The sequence below is a fragment of the Nelumbo lutea genome, chromosome 4, assembly GCF_056320005.1.
Source record: "Nelumbo lutea isolate HS-2025 chromosome 4, American lotus-T2T, whole genome shotgun sequence".
NCBI classification, from domain to species: domain Eukaryota; kingdom Viridiplantae; phylum Streptophyta; class Magnoliopsida; order Proteales; family Nelumbonaceae; genus Nelumbo; species Nelumbo lutea.
In genome coordinates, this window is record NC_142687.1 from 11,536,282 (window position 1) to 11,554,747 (window position 18,466).

The window sequence follows — 18,466 nt, forward strand, 5'->3', positions numbered from 1 at the left end:
CCATGAATTTGGCATCAATTCATGGTCAGGATGCATTCCCCCTGTATTATGGGGCCATAAAATTCTGATATGGGCTGATTGGTCGTTCTCATACTTTTAAGCTTTCCATGAAATTTGACATTTAGAAAAAAATTGATGTCTTTCAAATTATGAATTAATAATATTAATAATTTTTTTTATTTTTCCATGCGGTCTTGTTAGTTAACTCCACTAAAAAGAAAAAAAAAAGCTCGATATAGGATTCATAAAGTAGGGAATTATTTAAAAATAAAATTTGATTTAATCTACTAAATTAAATAACAAATCTATACATAACAAATCTAAAATAAAATAACCTAAGTACTAGGTCATTCTTCCACCAAAAAAGGGTTCTGGGTCATTCACTAGTATGAGAACAAAGATGAGCCTCAACTGCCTAATTGGTACCTTTCAAAAAAAAAAAACCATAAGTCTTAACTTATGGTTCCAAAGGTATGAACCCATTTGGACTTCATTTCATGTGTCAATTATCAAGGGATCCCTTTCGCTTCTCACTTTTCGTCCGATTCACGGAATCACGCCCGCGACGAAGAAGAAGCAATTTGTGGCACAAAAAGTGCGACCGTGAATCAAATCTTGCACTAGAGAAAAGAAAACATGGGATCATGGCGTTTTTGGTTTTCCGTCGTTGCACTTGGACATGCGCCGAGTGTGATCGATAGCCAAAAGTTGCAGCATTTATATCCATAAATTTTATTTGAGTTCCACTACGATGCCGAAAAGGCACCATTCATACCTGAAAATTTTAATGGCCATCGATTGCCCAAATCCCTTCCTGTATCATGACTTTTGGATATATGTAAAATTGATAGGTGGATTTTGATTGATCAAAACTTTTCCTATAACATATCTTTTTCACATCATAGATTTTCTCATATATATTTAATACTTCAATTGAAACAAAACCCATTACTCTTTTGTTCACTGAAGGAAAAGTGTTACAAGGCACGCCACTCATCGTTAAATTGAGCTGCCAAAACGGATCGAATGGCTGGCTATAACACAGCTTCTATGAGATGAGGTTTTAAAAATTAAACCATTAACACATTTGTTCTCTGGGAAAGGTTTTCAGGTGAACCAATGGGTAGAAGAGAAGTATGGACATAACTTGATTCCAATTGCGATTTCACAACTGAAACAACAAAACAACTAATCAGTAAAACAATCAAAAGTTCGAAACCCATCTCATTACAGTGCCCGGACTTTGAGAAAAAAAAAGCTTATCTCTCACTTTCGCATAATTTTGGGGCCCCTTATGATGACGGGACGTTAATGGAATGGTTGAAGAATTTAAGGGGGACCATCTAGAAATTTGTTGCTGGTAAGAGATAGAGAGGTCGACTAATATTAACCATTCATTTTGGAGGCCTTTAATGATCGGCCCACTTAACGATTACGTCTCAACAATAAATAGAAAAAGGAAAAATTTGACCAGTCATCCAATTTGCTGGCACGGCGCCATTATACAAAGTGGCTCGTCAATGGAGGGTCCATCTCTAACGAATACCATATTAGATTTTCATTTTCTTATTCATTTTTGTTTAATTAGTAATAGTGGGAAGAGAAAGATTCTCCTCTTGGGTGGTTGATGCAATGATCTATGCTATATAGAGGTCTGCTGGAGTTGAATTATACAATTAGAATGTGGAGAATCACACTATCAATTCTTACTTGGTTTTAGTTATTCACGACTTGTGGAGCTCGTTATTGTCCGGCTTACAGACAAGAAAGGAAAAAGGTTTTAGTAAAGAATCATTCTTGGTGATACAATGAGAAAAAAATAGGAAAACGTAAGGCCCACAAAAGCATGGTACGAGCTTCAAGGATTCTTCTTACGCAAAGCTGCAGGAAATGAAGTCAGCTGTGGCGCCTCGGAATTGTATTAATAGGATTCTTCTTTCCATTTCATGTAGTGGAACTTGGAACACGAGCTCGTTTATTGGCTGCCTCCATTCATGTGTTCTGTCCTCTCAGGCACGGCCAATACCAGGTTTAGATACGTCGTGGTGGATGTTTTTTAATATATAGGAGTACGAAGGGCAACGAAAACCAGAGAAAAAGACTGTAAATCTCGATACCCTGTTGCTTGTTTTAGTGTTTAAGTTGTGTAGCCTCGTTTATTGGTTGCCTCCCATTCATGTTTTCCGTCCTCTCAGGGACGGCCAAGACCAGGTTTAGATACGTTGTGGTGGATGTATTTTAATCTATAGGAGTACGAAGGGCAACGAAAACCAGAAAAAAAGACTGTAAATCTCGATACCCTGTTGTTTGTTTTAATGTTTAAGTTGTTTCCGGACCTAGGTCGTCTTGGTTTTCGTTCAGATCTTTTTCTTTCCCGGTTTTAGTTGCAAATACCCAAATACCTTGTCTGTGTTTTTGACTGCTTTTATTCAGTTTTCCAGAAGATTTTTAATCTGCTTTTGTTATGGTTTCAATACATAATGAACGTCTTAGCAGAAACGCGAAATCTTTTTTCTTCTTATATTGGTTTTAGTTGTGATTCTCCTCATTGGGTGATGCTGAGTTTTACGTTGAGTTTATTAATGTGTTTATCCCTGCTTTGGTTTCTTAAAACCATTCTTTGGCAACTGGGCGGGTAGATTATGTCCTATTCGGATTTCCCTTTTGGAATCCATTGGATTCAGTGGGATAGTTTGGTTTACCGAAAATAAGAAAAAGAAATCCAACATACCTCATGCTCTTGCTTGTTTGGCACGCTTATCGTGTGGGGAAACGGAGACGTTTATATCGATTTTTTGGGGTTTATTTTCCTTGATAGAATGTTTAGCGAACTTCGAAATTATTGTTGATGTGCTGTGGAATCCATTGGATTCAATGAGTGTATGGGCTCTTTTGTCAGCCACCAATCCTCTACCTTGAATTTGTAAATATTCTCTGGGTTGTAATTTGCAAATTTCTTTTAAGTAACTGAGGTTCATGAAATCCGTAAGACATATAACATTACATTGAAGTTTATCTCTGCCCTCATCTTACTTAATATTGTTATCTTAACAGAAAGATTGCAATGGCGACCGGTCTGGTGACTGGAAATGGGCACTTGCATTTTCCAGCGAAATTATGCAAAGAACAAGGTTGTAGGCAAGCTCCTTGGGTATCTAATGTTACTTTGAGGAGGTGTCTACAGAAAGAGTTCCCCAGGTGCTTATTAGATGAGGATCTTTATTTTACAAGCAGCTGTACATCTTCTGTCAAAGCTAATCACATTTTTGTTATCAACTTGCATATCAAAAACAAATTTCGTCGTGCTTATGCTCTAATTTAAGGCTATGCTTCTGCTTGTTGCTCACTTCTCAAATTTTCTTATGTATATATTCTAATTTAAGGCTATGCTCTTGCTTGTTTGTACCAGATCATCTGGAGTATCGAAGATGTTGCAGGTCCAAGGATATGACTTTTCCCTAGCTCTTTTGAATAAGAATGGGAATTCCCACAGAACTGTTACTGTATCATGCTTGAACGATGGTACCACCAAGTATTTTGACTTTGTTGTCATTGGCAGTGGAGTTGCTGGTCTTCGTTATGCTCTTGAAGTTTCAAAACATGGGTCTGTTGCATTGATTACAAAGGCTGAGCCTCATGAAAGCAACACAAACTATGCACAAGGTGGTGTCAGTGCCGTTTTGTGCCCCTTGGATTCTGTAGAGAATCATATGCATGATACAATAGTAGCAGGGGCTTATTTATGTGATGAGGAGACTGTTAGGGTAAGCTCCTTCACTGGCCACCATTTTCATGAACTTCATATTGATCAGTTAATAAAATTATTTGTTTCTCCACTATCACAATTTACATTCTTTTTGCCCTTGCTCTTGGATGTCGTTCTTAACTAATGGCTCATTTTCATTCATGTCCTTTATAAAATTGCAATCTGTTTAATTTTGTCCTAGTCTGACTAATTAAACCATTGGAATGAAAAGCATCCCTCTATAGTTTTGAACATGAATCACTAAAAAATTAGAATCTTCTTGACTGCTTTGGATTGCAGATATTTTAATCTTTAATTGCATTTTTGATCTTGATTCCATGGCAATGACACCAAAATTCTTGAAAGATTACTTATAAGAAACAATTTCACACAGATCAAGTTTGCAAATTGGATTTACATATTTCTGGAGATTTTCTTTTAAAATATTAAAGCATAATTCTTCAAGAAGTTGCAGTCATATGTTCTAATGAGGATTGACAATCTGAGTTTTTTTTTTGGAAAAGAGGCTGGATATTAATATAGATTTCTTAAGGTGTTTCGGGGCTTAATAATTCTTACATTATGTTACCATGTCGGTTTCTGATCCACATGCATCTGTTTTATGAAAATTTAAGTGTTTCTAATTTACTTTTTGGCTCTTGTGGCATTATTCAAGCCTAAAATTTAGTTATTTTTGTGCAGGTGGTTTGCACAGAAGGTCCTGACAGGGTTAGGGAGCTGATTGCTATTGGTGCATCATTTGATCATGGAGATGACGGGAACTTGCATCTAGCAAGGGAAGGAGGACACTCTCATCACAGGATTGTTCATGCTGCTGATATGACTGGAAGGGAGATTGAGAGGGCATTATTGAAAGCAGTAGTTGACGACCCTAACATCTTTATGTTCGATAACCATTTTGCTATAGATTTGCTAACAACTCAGGTTACATTCTCATGAATTTGCTTGATTTCTTTCCTTCTCATAATTGCATTGCATGTAGTGTAGAGATTTGATAGTTTTTATGAGCTAACTTCACAAGAAGAAATTGAGCATCCCAGATGGACGGTCCATCAACTTTATAATGATATAATGGACCTAACACTTAAGAGTTGAGATAGATTGATGGTTTTGCAGGATGGTTTAGAAACATATTGCCATGGTGTTGACACTCTAAATGTAAAGACACAAGAGGTACAATAAAATGGTTTTTTGTTAGAGTTCTTGCTCTCTTGTCTATTACCTTTTTTTTTTTTATTTTGTTAAATTGATTTATCGCATTCCCCTGCAGTACCTGTTAACCATATGTTATATTTTCTTCATCTTACTTTTGACTGCTTACATTTTACAGGTTATGCGATTTATCTCTAAAGTTACTTTACTTGCATCAGGTGGAGCGGGGCACATCTATCCCACAACTACTAATCCACTGGTATTCTCTGGCTTCTTGGTTTCTCCTCGAACTATAATCTTCTTTTGTATTTTCTGAGAAAATGGAACTCTTTGAACTTTCTTGCCAATGAAGCTTGTGACTGGAAAGAAAACCTCACATTTGGTCTGTAAGGGAGCTAGCACAGGTCTATAGAAGGATTTGGTACAAAGACTTGTATGGTCTCCACCAAATCAGGATCAACTAGAGGCTGCTTGGTACTGAAAGGGCACCTTTTTTTTGTTTATTTATATTCTTAGTGGCATGGCTCGGTGGTTTTCCTTGGGTTCAGCCCCTCCCCTCTCATATGATGTGCTCCATTTTTTAAATAATTAATAAAACATGGGTTGAGGGAGGAAGGTCCATAAGAGGCTGTCTCCACAACATCTGGAGGCAGGGGGGCAAGTGGGCTTGGATGTTTCAATGAACTGGTTGTAACCTGGCAAAGGAGGGCAGTTCATTGATCAAGAAAATGAACCTGGCAAAGGAGGTCCGTAGGGTGGTCTGAAGTCTATCTCCTAGCATTTCATTTAAAATCAAGAAGAGAATGGTTTCTTATTTGATCCTGTAGATAGTAAGAACGTCCATAGTAGTATTTGGAGTTTGGTAACGTCCATTCTACCTACTGGCTCTTTGGTTCTTCCCAGTGGACTACTGTCTAATGGTGAAGCAAAAGTAATGCTCCCTAAACTTTCTTTATTAATTAATCACTCGAGAGTTTGTCTGGTTCTTCTTGCCACAATCATTTTTATGGGCTTTAATTTATAGAATCAACATTAGTAAAAACACATTTACAAGCTTTTATCTCCCCAAGCACCAGAAGTATAGAAAATTGAAGAAATTTCTCCAAGCTTTTCAAAATTTGATGATAGTTGAGAATGTAATCTGGTTTTCTTAACTACGAATCATTCAATAATGATAACAACTTTTGAGTCTTTGATCTGCTAATATGCAGAAGTCCAGCTGCGTATGCAGTTAATGTTATAAATGTGTGTTTTCATACTTTAAGTACTGTTAACGCATTAGTATCTCTTCATAAAATATAAATACACTCAACGACAAATAGATACGGTATTTTCCTCTTCTGACGTCTAAAGAATAAAACGGAAAAGGAGAAAACAAGAATATAAACATTCTGTCTTCTGTATGGACCACCATATATTTCCCACATAGTTATTTTATGTTGAATAAAGCATAGCTCCTTGTGGTTTTATATTATTTCTGTTATGATTGACCTTTTAACTATTGTTATCTGTACACAAACTCTATCAGACAATTCAATATTGTGGAGTTTAAAGATAGATGCTCCTCTGTGTCTGCGTAATGCAATAAAAGGAAATAATGTTTATGATGCTTATGTGTATTTTCCCACCTTTAAATGATCATGCATATGGTTGCGCAGGTAGCCACTGGAGATGGTGTTGCTATGGCCCATCGAGCTCAAGCTGTGATCTCCAACATGGAGTAAGTAAATTAGCATCTGGTTGTTTTATCATTCTCTGTCTAGCTTATTCCTTAAAATACTGTATGTGTTTATAGTGGCCACAATGTAGTAACTCTAAGGATAATTTATCTACTTCCTGAGTAGGCCGTATTGATGGATGAGTTGACCCAATCTTATAACCATAACTACTCAAAATTGATTTTCTCTATTGTGATGCATCAGATAAAGAGTGAGTTCTAGCCTGGCATGCATACTAGATATGCTAGTGTGGTGTTAGTAGAACTTTCAATGTACTTGCCTAGAGTTTCTTTCTTTCTTTTTTTTGTTTTTTTGAGTTAAACTGATTCTATTCATCTTGAACACGGGCCACTGTGATGACTCCATTATGTTCTCAGGTTTGTGCAGTTCCATCCAACTGCTTTAGCTGATGAAGGGCTTCCAATAAAGGCAACTAAGAGTCGTGAAAATGCATTTCTTATCACAGAAGCTGTTAGAGGGGATGGAGGTATCCTCTATAATCTAGACATGGAAAGGTTCATGCCCCTATATGATGAGAGAGCAGAACTTGCTCCCAGAGATGTGGTTGCAAGAGGTATTGACGATCAACTTAAAAAACGGAATGAGAAGTATGCGCTACTTGATATTAGTCACAAACCAAAAGATGAGATTCTTTCCCACTTTCCCAATATAGCTGCTGAATGCCTTCGGTTTGGGCTGGATATAACTTGTGAACCAATCCCAGTTGTCCCTGCTGCTCATTACATGTGTGGAGGAGTACGTGCTGGGCTCCATGGAGAGACAAATGTGCATGGCCTGTTTGTGGCTGGTGAGGTCGCTTGCACGGGGTTGCATGGTGCAAATCGATTAGCCAGCAATTCATTATTAGAGGCGCTTGTGTTTGCACAACGTGCTGTGCACCCTTCAATAGATCACATGAGCAACTCAAGCTTTGATGTCCATGCTTTGGATTCATGGTCCCATCCAGTTGTGCCCATGTCACTGGGAGATGATGTAATGGAAAATATAATACGTAGGACAAAAGAAGTGAGGAAAAAGCTGCAGTTGATCATGTGGGAGTATGTGGGAATTGTGCGGTCAACCAGCCGGTTGAAGTTGGCAGAGTGGAGGATTGGGGAGCTAGAGGCAGAGTGGGAAGAATATCTATTTCGGCAAGGGTGGGAGCCAAGAATGGTGGGACTCGAGGCATGTGAGATGAGGAACCTCTTCTGTTGTGCAAATCTGGTCGTGAGTAGTGCACTTGCTAGGCATGAAAGTCGTGGTCTTCACTTCATGGTAGATTTCCCATATGTGGATCAGAGCAAAAGGAGTCCCACAATTATCTTCCCCAGTTCTCCTGTGAAGGGTACATGGAGCTCTCAGCAAGTCCAGAAGCAATACCTGAGTGCATGACCAACAATACAAAGCAATTGTCTTATTTTTCAAGTATGTTCATCATTCCTGACAAGATTTCTATTTTAAAACCTCATGTATGAAGCAAATTGATAATTATGCTCATTGAATGAAAAAGCCTTACAGGAACGGGTCTTACGTTTTATGAACAGATCTTTGAGGAAGGTGCATTAGACGAGGAACTCATTCAAATAGAGAAAAGTTCCATTGACATTTAATGATTCAATTTTGTCCTTTGTGTAAATTGTTGGCTACATTTGGTATTGTACTTTGGCTGCACTCATAACATGTGCATTCATATAAGCCAGTATATGATAATGTGAATAATAAGCTAGAGTGAACTGGAAACTGAACTGGTTGCAATAGAATAGCTGGTACAGCACCACTTATTAGATTATTATGGCATACAAAGTAGGGTTTGTTTCTGGCAATATAGGTTGCTCACTCTCGGTTGCTCCTCAAACAACATGCAAAAGTTTTCAACAATCTTAGAGAGATGCATTCAGATCCTTCAGTATGCGAAAGAAGCATAAGAGTTACTTGTTGGCCGAGTTTGGTGTAATATTAACATTCCGAAGAGTGGTACTTTCTAGTCTCCTTTTAAAACTCTGTTTTTCTACATAGGGAGGGCAAGAATTATTCAAACAGGGTCCAACGCCTCTTTCCTGGGCATAAAATTCATTTTCGCAGAGTCATGGATTCTGTCACGTAGGTATTTTAACTTGCAGGGTCATGGCTTCCATCGTCCAAGGTATTTTATCTGAGAAATACTTGTAAGATGGGTTAGAGGCAGCTAAACTCCCTTAACCAAGGAACGGCTAATATTCTCCCCCCCTCCCCCCATTCTTCTTCTTCTTCTTCTTTGATAATAAACATTCACTAACTATCAAGTATCAACAAAAAGACTGGGCATTCCATACTTCTCCATCGAAGGCAACTCAGCAAACACCATAAAATGGTTAGGAAAACAGGAGGCTGGACCATGGAGACTAAGTGACTTCCTAGCAGAGGCAAGGGATCTATTGGCTTCTAAGAACGAACTTCTGTACTGGATTCCAAGGGATTTAAATGCCACCGCAGATGGATTAGCAAAATTAGGTACTATTCTGAAGACATTGTATTGTGACAAATTTCCACCTGTAATTTTTAGGGGCCTGACCCCTGTTTTGTACTCTTACACCTTGTGTACCCCCTTTTTCTTTTAATGAAATCTGTTAGCTTCCTTAAAAAGAAAGAAAACAAAAACAAAAAGACAGTTTACATAGTGTTCAAACCACAAGCCAGGGTGGTGGGAGTATTCCACTAGCAGGAGACTTGTATTAACAAACCAGCTGACATCTTCCAAAAAAAGGTTTTAGTTAAAATCTATAAAGCTCAGTTTGGAAGGAATACAAATACAAATATATAGAGTGCAAAACCTTGTATTTTGTATTATTTTGAATGTATTTGCACTCTACATATTTGTAGTTGTACTCCTTCCAAATTGAGCTTAAAAGGACAAATTATTAAAACATCCTATTTCCTTAATCATCTTGTTACCTTTTAGGTAGTCTTTTGTTCCTCGGAGAACAAGTGAAAGGAAATTTTACCTTGGAGGATGGATAAAGAAAGTGAAGCATGAGGCAAGAATTACAGCGATGACCCTGGGTATCTATGGTCTTCTAAGGAAAGAATTAAGGACCTAACGTTTGACATTTTTTTTGGCACAAAATGACCATTCATGTTGTTGAACTCTGAGCTAGGCGCCTGCATTCCTCAACTAAAGAGAGACACTTCCATGGGAACATGAAGATACAAGTCTGAGGAATATCCCCTGAGAGTTGAATTTTATAGTTTTTCTGGACGCAGCAGGCAGAGCTCTTACCTGCTGGTGCTAATTTTTCCTCGTATAAAAAAGGGACCATTCATAGACTTGAACCCACATTCTTTGAGAAAATTTTGGCTAAATTCGCCAGCCTGGTCTGTCAACAGGACTCTCACTGCTAAGTGTCAGTACTGGATGCATGGTTGGGTGAACTAGCCAACCTGTTATGAGGGGGAAGCCCCGGGCTGTTGAACGTGGATAGTCAGTTTCTTGCATTCACAGTTTCACACACCTGGAGAAGTTAACGAGGAAATGCAACCTTGAAGAGTAGTCACAGGGTTGGAGGAAGCACGAAGTGGATGGAGATTTATTTATTTTTCAGAAACAATGTGGATTTGTTAAAGATATATCAAGGTTCACCAAAATTGAAGAAAACAAAACCAAATTTTCAGAATGAGTAGGACGGATTTATCTTTTTAAATCTTGGTCCTCGATTAGTCAATTAATTGGAAAGTGATTGCCATTGGAAAGGTATTAACAAATCAGGTATTGCCATTGGAAAAAATCGCAGCTTGTGAACTTACCCAAGCAGAAGATTTGCCGTCAAAATGTTAAAGGTCTTATTCTGAACAATCTCTGAGAGTAGTACTTGTTTTAGTAAAAGTGTCATATAATACACATCTACAAGAATTTCTTATCTACAATTCTAGACACTTACTGACAGTGGCTCAAGTTATACGAGTGTGAAAACGTCACCAACAATTGGCTCAAATTGCAGACATGATTAAACCAGATTCACTTGCTCAATCCACCACATTCCTTGAATCCCATGAATCAACAAATAAAAAACTTCAGATTTCTCTGCGCCATCACCATTAGTGCCTCCAATTTCACACAAATGGAAATCAGGTAGCGAGCTGCAAAGATTATCAACATTCCATAAGGTTTTATATTGTATATTCTTTTTCCTCCTGCAGAAACTCGTATCCAATTTATTCATTCATTTTAAGTGTCGGAACGCCTTTCTGATTGTTACTTGCCTCCACCCAGAATCTACTTTATGTCTTGGTATCATGAAAAGGGAAGACCTTGGATTTCTAGTTTTATCTATCAGGGTTCCCCAACATATAAGGGAAGACCTTCAGAACTTAACTTTACCACTTATATTTTTGGGATGATATAACCTCCACAAGCAAGTAACCAACTGAAAGGATTATTTCCCATCCATTTGTCAGCACAATGTCCATAGCTCCTTTTCCTTTCCAAAAGGTTTTAAAGTGCCGGGCAGAACTGATTCAAAATAATAATTGGAATCAAACCTCCTCAAATTTAGTTTCCAAACAATCCAGAGTTGACCCAGGGTTTGAACTTCCATGCACCAGATACCTTACATCCGGGTTAGTTACAAGAACCCATGAAACTGTGACGTAAAGTAGAAATATCATCTTCCTCAGTGTCTTGCAAGCAGGAAGGCATTCCCACACAGCAAAAGATCATTAACATTGAAGTTCCTGGACAATCCAAAATGTGGGTAATCACATATTGGTGGTAATATGCACCTAAATCCCACGTTTCCTTCTCTAAGACTCCTAAATATTTAGGGATTTAAATAATGTCTTCATTAACTCCATCATATCCACTGCCTAGTGGTTGTGCCTGAGGAATGTATCCAGCTCTTTTAATCTCTACTGTTAAATTTCCAAGTGTAACATATATATCTTCTGATTGATGATGTGATTGATCATTGGCTATAAATATATGAATTTTATTATTAACTTCAATCCAGCTACAACCAGGCCTCTTTTTAAGTCCCATATCTTTCATGTTGGCTCTAATACTGGTAACATTGTCCAACTTCCCAAAGCCTTCATATATATTAGAGAGAAGAACGTGGTATCCTACACTGTTAGAGTTGAGAGCAAACAAATGCTTAGCAACTTCTTCAGCCAGCTCTTCATTGCCATGGATCTTGCAAGATGCAAGCAGTGACCCCCAAATGCGATCATCAGGCCAGCAAGGCATGTCCATGATCAGACTGTATGCCTGTTCTAGATGTCCAGCTCGGCCGAGTAGATCTACCATGCAAGTGTACTGTTCAAGTTCAGGCCTGATATTGTAGTCCTCAACCATGTTCTTAAAAAGTTCTTGCCCCTTATTAACTCTCCCAGTATGGCTACATGCAGAAAGACTAGCTGTAAAAGTTGCACGGTCTGGCTTCACACCGGCTGCTTTCATCTGATCAAACAAAGCAAGCATGTCATCTATCCGGCCATGCACCCCAAGGCCAGATATCATTGAATTCCATGATATTTCATTCCTTTCAGACATTTTCTTGAATATATGCCAAGCACTGGTTATGTCTCCACACCTGGAATAAGTGGCTATTAGGGAATTGCTAACGAGGACATTATGGTCAATTCTGTTTCTAATAAGATATGAGTGGATTTGTTTGCAAAAGATCAGCACTGATAAACGGGCAGAAACTGTTAGGATATATGAAATTGTTACAGTATTGGGTCTGATGCATTCATATTGCATATCACGAAATGCCTTTATGGCTTCATTCGTGCGATCCTTCTGAACAAAACCAGATATTAAAGCATTCCATGAGATCACATCCCTTGTGGGTAATCTAACCAGTATTTTTTGAGCAGATTCGAGATCTGAGCACTTTGCATACATATCTGTAAGTGCACTGCCAACAAAAACATTGGAATTGTATCCCATTTTTACTGCCAACCCATGGATCTTCAATCCTTCACGCTTAAGAGTCAGGGATGAACATGCACGGAGAACAGAGAGAACAATAGCAGGATCTGCTAAACCACCTTCTAATCTGAACTTGGCAAACAAATCCAATGCCTTTTCTGGATAACCATTTTGAACACAACCGCCAATCATGGCACCCCAAATAACAAAATTTCGATGGACAGATCTATGGAATATTTTTAGTCCAGCTTCAATATCACCGCATTTACAGTACATGTCTAGCAGTGCCGTCTCAACTCTTGTGTCATCCGCCAGTCCAAATCTGAAAATGTAGCTATGGATTTGCCTTCCTATTTTTGAATCCGATAGTTGAGAACACATTACTAGAATGGCCACCATTGTTGAAGAATCTGGTTCTATCCCCAGTATCAATATATCGTGAAACAGCCTCAATGCCTTTAGCGAATACCCACTATAAACATAACCGAGAACCATCACATTCCAAAGAAGAGCATTTCCCTTCAGTGACTCCCTCCTGATAACGCTCTCAAAAATATGCTCGGCATTTTTTATGTTCCCACATTTTGTGTACATGCCAATCAACCTATTAACCAGAGAAGGATCAAGATCCAACCCATTTTTAATGAGAAAAGCATGAATTTCTCGTCCGTGGATTACAAACCCACATGAAGTGCATGAGGAAAGAGCTGAAAGACAAGCTACTCTACTAGGTTTGTCACCAAATTCCTGCATCATTCGGCGAAACATTTCTAGCGACTGCTTTGGCTGCAATGACTGATTGAAACCAGATATCATAGTATTCCAAGAGACAAAATCTCGGTCCGGTATATTCTCAAACAGATTAAGTGCATCTTCAGCCGCCCCACATTTCCAGTACAAGGCTAAAAGTGAATTGGCGACGTGTATATCAACCAAAGCTCCGAGTTTTAAAACATACCCATGAATTTGCCTCCCCTTTCTCAAATCAAAAAGCTCACCAAAAGCCTTAATCAAACATGGAAAACAGGACATTTCTTCTACAGGGAGGCCGTTATTCAGGATTCGAAGATAAACCACAAATGCATCCTCGAATAATTCGTTCGCCGTATACTCTCTAATCATCTTATTAGCCAAAGATATATTGAGTACCGATTGATTCTTCAGGAAGAAGAGTCTAGAGGCCGATTCCTGAGGACGGGTATCATCGGCTTCTATGGGACTAAGGTTCTGCAACGTTAAGTTGCAAAGGACTGACGATAATTTTCTTTCCGTAATAAATGTGTAGAAATGAGAAGTGTTGTTTTGTGAGTTGGAGCATACCTTAAGGCGCCCACTGAGTTGGTGGTGTTCGGTGATAAGAAAAGATGGCTGAAACGCCACTGAATTTGGCGAAAGAGTTGAAACCACCACCATTTTCTTTCTGTTCTGAGCTAAACTCTTTTCTTTTCTCCGCCCCCCTCAGTTTGTTCCATCCAAAACTTGAAGATTCAAACTTTTCCTCGATCCATGACTAAACACGGTGTAAACTGTAAACATGCGGCTGCAACTTGAACAGGCGACAGCGCTGGGATATAGCTACGTAGGGGTGTAAAGGATCGAATTCGAATTGGATCGGCCACTACCCGAATTCGAATCCGATTAGAAAATCCGATATTCGAATTCGATATGCAACGGATATTGAAAATTAATATTCGAATTTGAATCCAATTGAATATTCGAATATTCGATTGATTCGAATTCGATTAATTAATTATTTTAGATAATTAATAAATATAAAAATAAATATTTTATTAATATAAAGTATATAAATATATAAATTATATAAAATATTATATATATTGTATATAAGAATTAAATAATCGGTCAAATTCGGATATTTATCGAATCGAATCAGGTTATATCTGAATTCGAATTTGATTAACTATTTGGTAAGAATAGAATATCCAAATTCGACCGATTATATATTCGAATTATCCAAATTCGATTCGATTATATCGAATATTGAATTTAAAACCGAATTTTCGAATACCGTTGACACCCCTATAGCTAGGGATGAGAATTATTTGGTTAAAACTGAAAACCGAACCAAAACTGGTCTAATAATGCACCTCCACAAGCCAACTGGGCCCGTAATCGGTAATTGCCCTAAACGTCCTATTCAAACATACATATGTGATCTCGGATTTGCTACGTACCCACATGCTATTCTCACATTCTTACCCACAACACCATCACGTTGAGATACCTCTCTCAAGACACGCTTTCATCCTTCTCACTAGTGAATGACCCCATAGAATCATTAATGTTAAATTTATATTATAAAATCAATAATGTTAAATCTATATTTATTAATATTTTAAACAATTATTAAAGTTTTAAGAAATATTTATTTCAAAAAATAGTTTTTCACTAATTATTAAAATATTGATAGTTTTTTTTTGTTATGATACGTAAAGGATTAATGATTAATTGAGATTGATAGGTTTTTAGGAATAGATTGAAAATGGTGGTAGTGGGTTGTGGGCTTTGGTAACTTCTCAGAAAATGCAATGTGTCTAACTTTCTAGAAAAAATGAAAAGGCCATGTGCTTGAATGGTGGGGGGTTGTAGCTGGGTTGTGAGGTTTAGTAGAAATTTTTCAGAAATTGTCACGTGCTTAGTTTTTTAGAATATGAAAAAGCCACTTGTCTGAATGGTGGTATTAGGGAAAACCCCCAACAGCTTATGCTGTGGAGAGAATTTCTGGGATTGCCACGTTACCATGAGAATGGGTAAATTAGTAATTATATGTTAATTTATTTTTACTATAAACCAAAGCATGGGCGTGAATAGGTGAATTGCCTAGAACGTGCCCAACCTAAAAATTGTCTCAACAACCTATGTTGTTGGGCCCCAACAGCCAAGGTTAACCCTGGTAGTGGACTACGGGATTTAATAACAAATTCTTAGAAAATGCCATGTGTCTAAATTTAAAAAAGCATTCCAATGGTGGGGGCTGTACCCGATGTTTAGTTCATCCTATTAGCTCTCAAATGTAATTTTTTCCATCTCATTTTTAATCTTTTGCCTGAACATTGCCAAAAGCTTGCCGCCTAGACCTCTCCTCTCATCTTTGTTCCGCCGGCGGCAATTATTCTCACCGGCGACGGCAACAGTGACAAAGATTCTAAAACCAACGGGGAAAATCCATTTCACTTCATTAGAAAGATCATTTCACTCAAATAAATCACTCTAATAAAAATCATTTTTTACTTAGACATGCATAAGAGAAACTGAAAATGCTATTATTCCAGATTATTATCAACGAAACAAAAGTTATGAGTGAGGATCTCCAATGAGAGTAATCATCGGTGGAGTAAACTGCCAGTGAAGTTGAAATCAAAATCATCCATTTGCTGTGCTAGTTTCTTTTTTTAGGACGATGGGTTTTGAGCAACCTACAAAACAAAGAAAGGGTCTCAGTCAATTGTGAATCATGAAGAAGCTTCCTTATTTCTCTATCAAAAAAAAGTATACAAATACAGATTTTCAATGCATCCTATAAAAGGATGTGAGAATGGTGTGAGCACTGAAGCCGATCTCCAACAAGTGGAATTCTGTTGTGGGTATCAGGGTATGTGAGATCTAACAATTTGGGGTAGCAGATCTGGACCACATAACTGGTATTTATCATAGAAGCGGTGACCAATTAATTGGTATTTATCAAAATTTAGGAGGGATTTTGATTGATGATTGGTCGTGGGGTCTTCTTTGCCACTAGTGACTTTCTCTTCCGTGCCTATTATGGTTTTGTTTGGGCAAGCTGCCTTCTCATCCAACGGTCCACCAACAACTACATTACAATGTTGTGCAGTTCTCTCCTCTAGAATACTAATTAAGGTTGCATTTGACATTTCTTGCTATATTTGGTTTGAAGGGAAAAAGTAGGGAAATGAAGAGAAATGTAGGAAAATATTTACAAATCTTATATAGATTTTTTTATTTTTTTTTCTTTTCCCTACAATTTTCTTCAAACCAAATATAGCTTAAATGCCTCCCTTTTATTATTAAAATTTCCTAATTCATAGGATTATTTTAAATACAAAAAAGAGATAAATCCTTAAAATAAAGAACGCCAAATACAACTTAAGAAGCAAAACATCATTTCCCGTTTCTCTATTGAGGCGGCATATTGCACCATGGCTATTGCAAGAGCAACGAAGTGATTACTTTTGGCTTAAACGTGTGGTATTGATTTTCCACTCTTATAGTCCATGCAACTGCATTGCAATAGTTAAGTGCCTTGTATATTGACACTAATACAGTATTTCACCAATGAAATAAGCACATTGACATCAATTGTCACTTTGTTTGTGAATAAATTCAGAGTAAAGAAATTCAATCTTGTTATGTGTCCAGCAAGGGTTTTATTATGATACCAAAAAACTTTAACCAATAAACCGGTATTACAAAAGTTATCCCAATCAGATGGTATTTATCAAAATTTATGAGATGGTTTTGATTGATCAAAGCTCTTCTGGAACTGTGTCTTTTGGACGGCATAAATTTTCCCACCTAGCAAAACCTGCTTGAATACTTATGAACTAAGGCTTTATGTGCTGAATAAATTAGGGAGTGTTTGGCAATGATGAGAGATAATTTGGCCTGATCTGTTAGCATGCGGACACGTGGAACAGTCTGATGATTAGACGATAATTCAGCACTTCTGGCCACCTCATCAGCAAGCCAGGTCAGCTCAGGCATCTTGGGCACCTCGGCTAGGACTAAGGTCCGAGTAGCTCATGGTGTCTCAACCTATCGAGGTGCCACGTAGCCCACTTCTAGAAGCTAGCCAGCTGTCTCTGACCTTTCTGGGATCATGCCGCACGTTCGCAAGCCTTATTCTTATCTCGCTTGGATCGGATGGAATCAATAAGACTTATCAGTTCACACAAAGTCCATCTCCAGGTGCAAAACAGACTCCGAGTAACGCAGGCTGGGGATCTCGGATGTGTTTTGTGAGGCCTACGACGACTTGCCTATATAAGGGCTTTACCTCCAACCTTACAAGGTACACTCTATTTAGCTCTCTATTTCTCTCACTTACAAAGTTTTCAAGCTCGCAAACACTCTTCACTAACTTAAGCATCGGAGTGCCCACATTGGGTAAAGCACCCAGGGTCCTCTGGTCGTGTTCTCTTGCAGTTTGATCGACTACATAAGCAGACTGACATCCAAGTTGCCATCCAGCTAGGAACGACCAGATTGTGCACTTTCAGATAACATGGTTGGTTTTGCTGATGCATAATTGCTTTTGTTTTCAAAAAAGCAACCAAACATCTTGTGGAACACCCCCTTAATTTCCTCTTCGGAAAGTTGGGAAATATTACATTATTTCCTGATATGACTCGAGGGGAGTATTGGAGAACGGTTAAGTTAGTTATATGATGCATCATGATGGAGATATACAGTTGCATTAAGTCAGTCACTGAGGTTAAAGATGTCAATGGATTGGGGTTGGCATAGGTTTAGATCAAACCAAGCCCAACTTGCTGAAGTTACTCCAATCCGATCATTGGCGGTGGAACCAATGATAATGTTCTATGCTACTTGATGCTGCTCAATCTGAGGTAGTGCACGAATCAAGGATGGCAATCAGATAGTCCTTGCTAGCAGGTCGGGGCCGAGCTTTAAGACCTGCGATCAAAGAAGAAGTCAGAGGCCCGAGGAATTACCCCCGAGTAAGTAATCTAACGTTCAAGTCAGTAGGAGGTGGTGGATGGCCGGGCCGAGCTATAGGGATGTTGGTCCGGGATAATTAGTAGTGTGGGTGTTAGAAGTCAGGAGAGTCCCCTACCTCAAGCATAGAGTACCCTTTTATAGCCAGAGGGTCCGTATCCTGATCGGAGTAGGTTTCCAGGGAAATCGGGGCAGATTTCCCCACCG

The 18,466-nt window shown here is 38.3% G+C and overlaps 2 protein-coding genes across 8 annotated transcripts; one reads left to right on the forward strand and one right to left on the reverse strand.

Annotated features, from left to right (window-relative positions):
• The first annotated feature begins 1,476 nt into the window (after positions 1-1,476).
• On the forward strand, positions 1,477-8,376 carry AO (L-aspartate oxidase). 7 transcript variants are annotated; one of them, XM_088986463.1, is made up of 9 exons: positions 1,569-2,103; positions 3,055-3,198; positions 3,410-3,764; positions 4,448-4,690; positions 4,883-4,939; positions 5,097-5,177; positions 6,577-6,638; positions 7,014-8,061; positions 8,147-8,376. In XM_088986463.1, exons 2-8 carry the CDS (start codon positions 3,065-3,067, stop codon positions 8,026-8,028), a joined length of 1,947 nt encoding a protein of 648 aa, XP_088842589.1. In that variant the 5' UTR covers positions 1,569-2,103; positions 3,055-3,064; the 3' UTR covers positions 8,029-8,061; positions 8,147-8,376. The 7 variants fall into 7 exon arrangements, with proteins under 7 accessions (XP_088842585.1, XP_088842589.1, XP_088842588.1 ...); XM_088986462.1 differs by having other exon boundaries at positions 8,181-8,376; XM_088986460.1 differs by adding an exon at positions 2,196-2,285 and having other exon boundaries at positions 1,949-2,103; positions 7,014-8,376.
• Positions 8,377-10,429: 2,053 nt separating this feature from the next.
• Positions 10,430-14,085, reverse strand: LOC148853912 (putative pentatricopeptide repeat-containing protein At3g01580). Its single transcript, XM_088982991.1, has 2 exons — positions 13,862-14,085; positions 10,430-13,768 (listed from the first exon to the last, which is right to left on the reverse strand). Exons 1-2 carry the CDS (start codon positions 13,952-13,954, stop codon positions 11,438-11,440), a joined length of 2,424 nt encoding a protein of 807 aa, XP_088839117.1. The 5' UTR covers positions 13,955-14,085; the 3' UTR covers positions 10,430-11,437.
• Between the last annotated feature and the right edge of the window lie 4,381 nt (positions 14,086-18,466).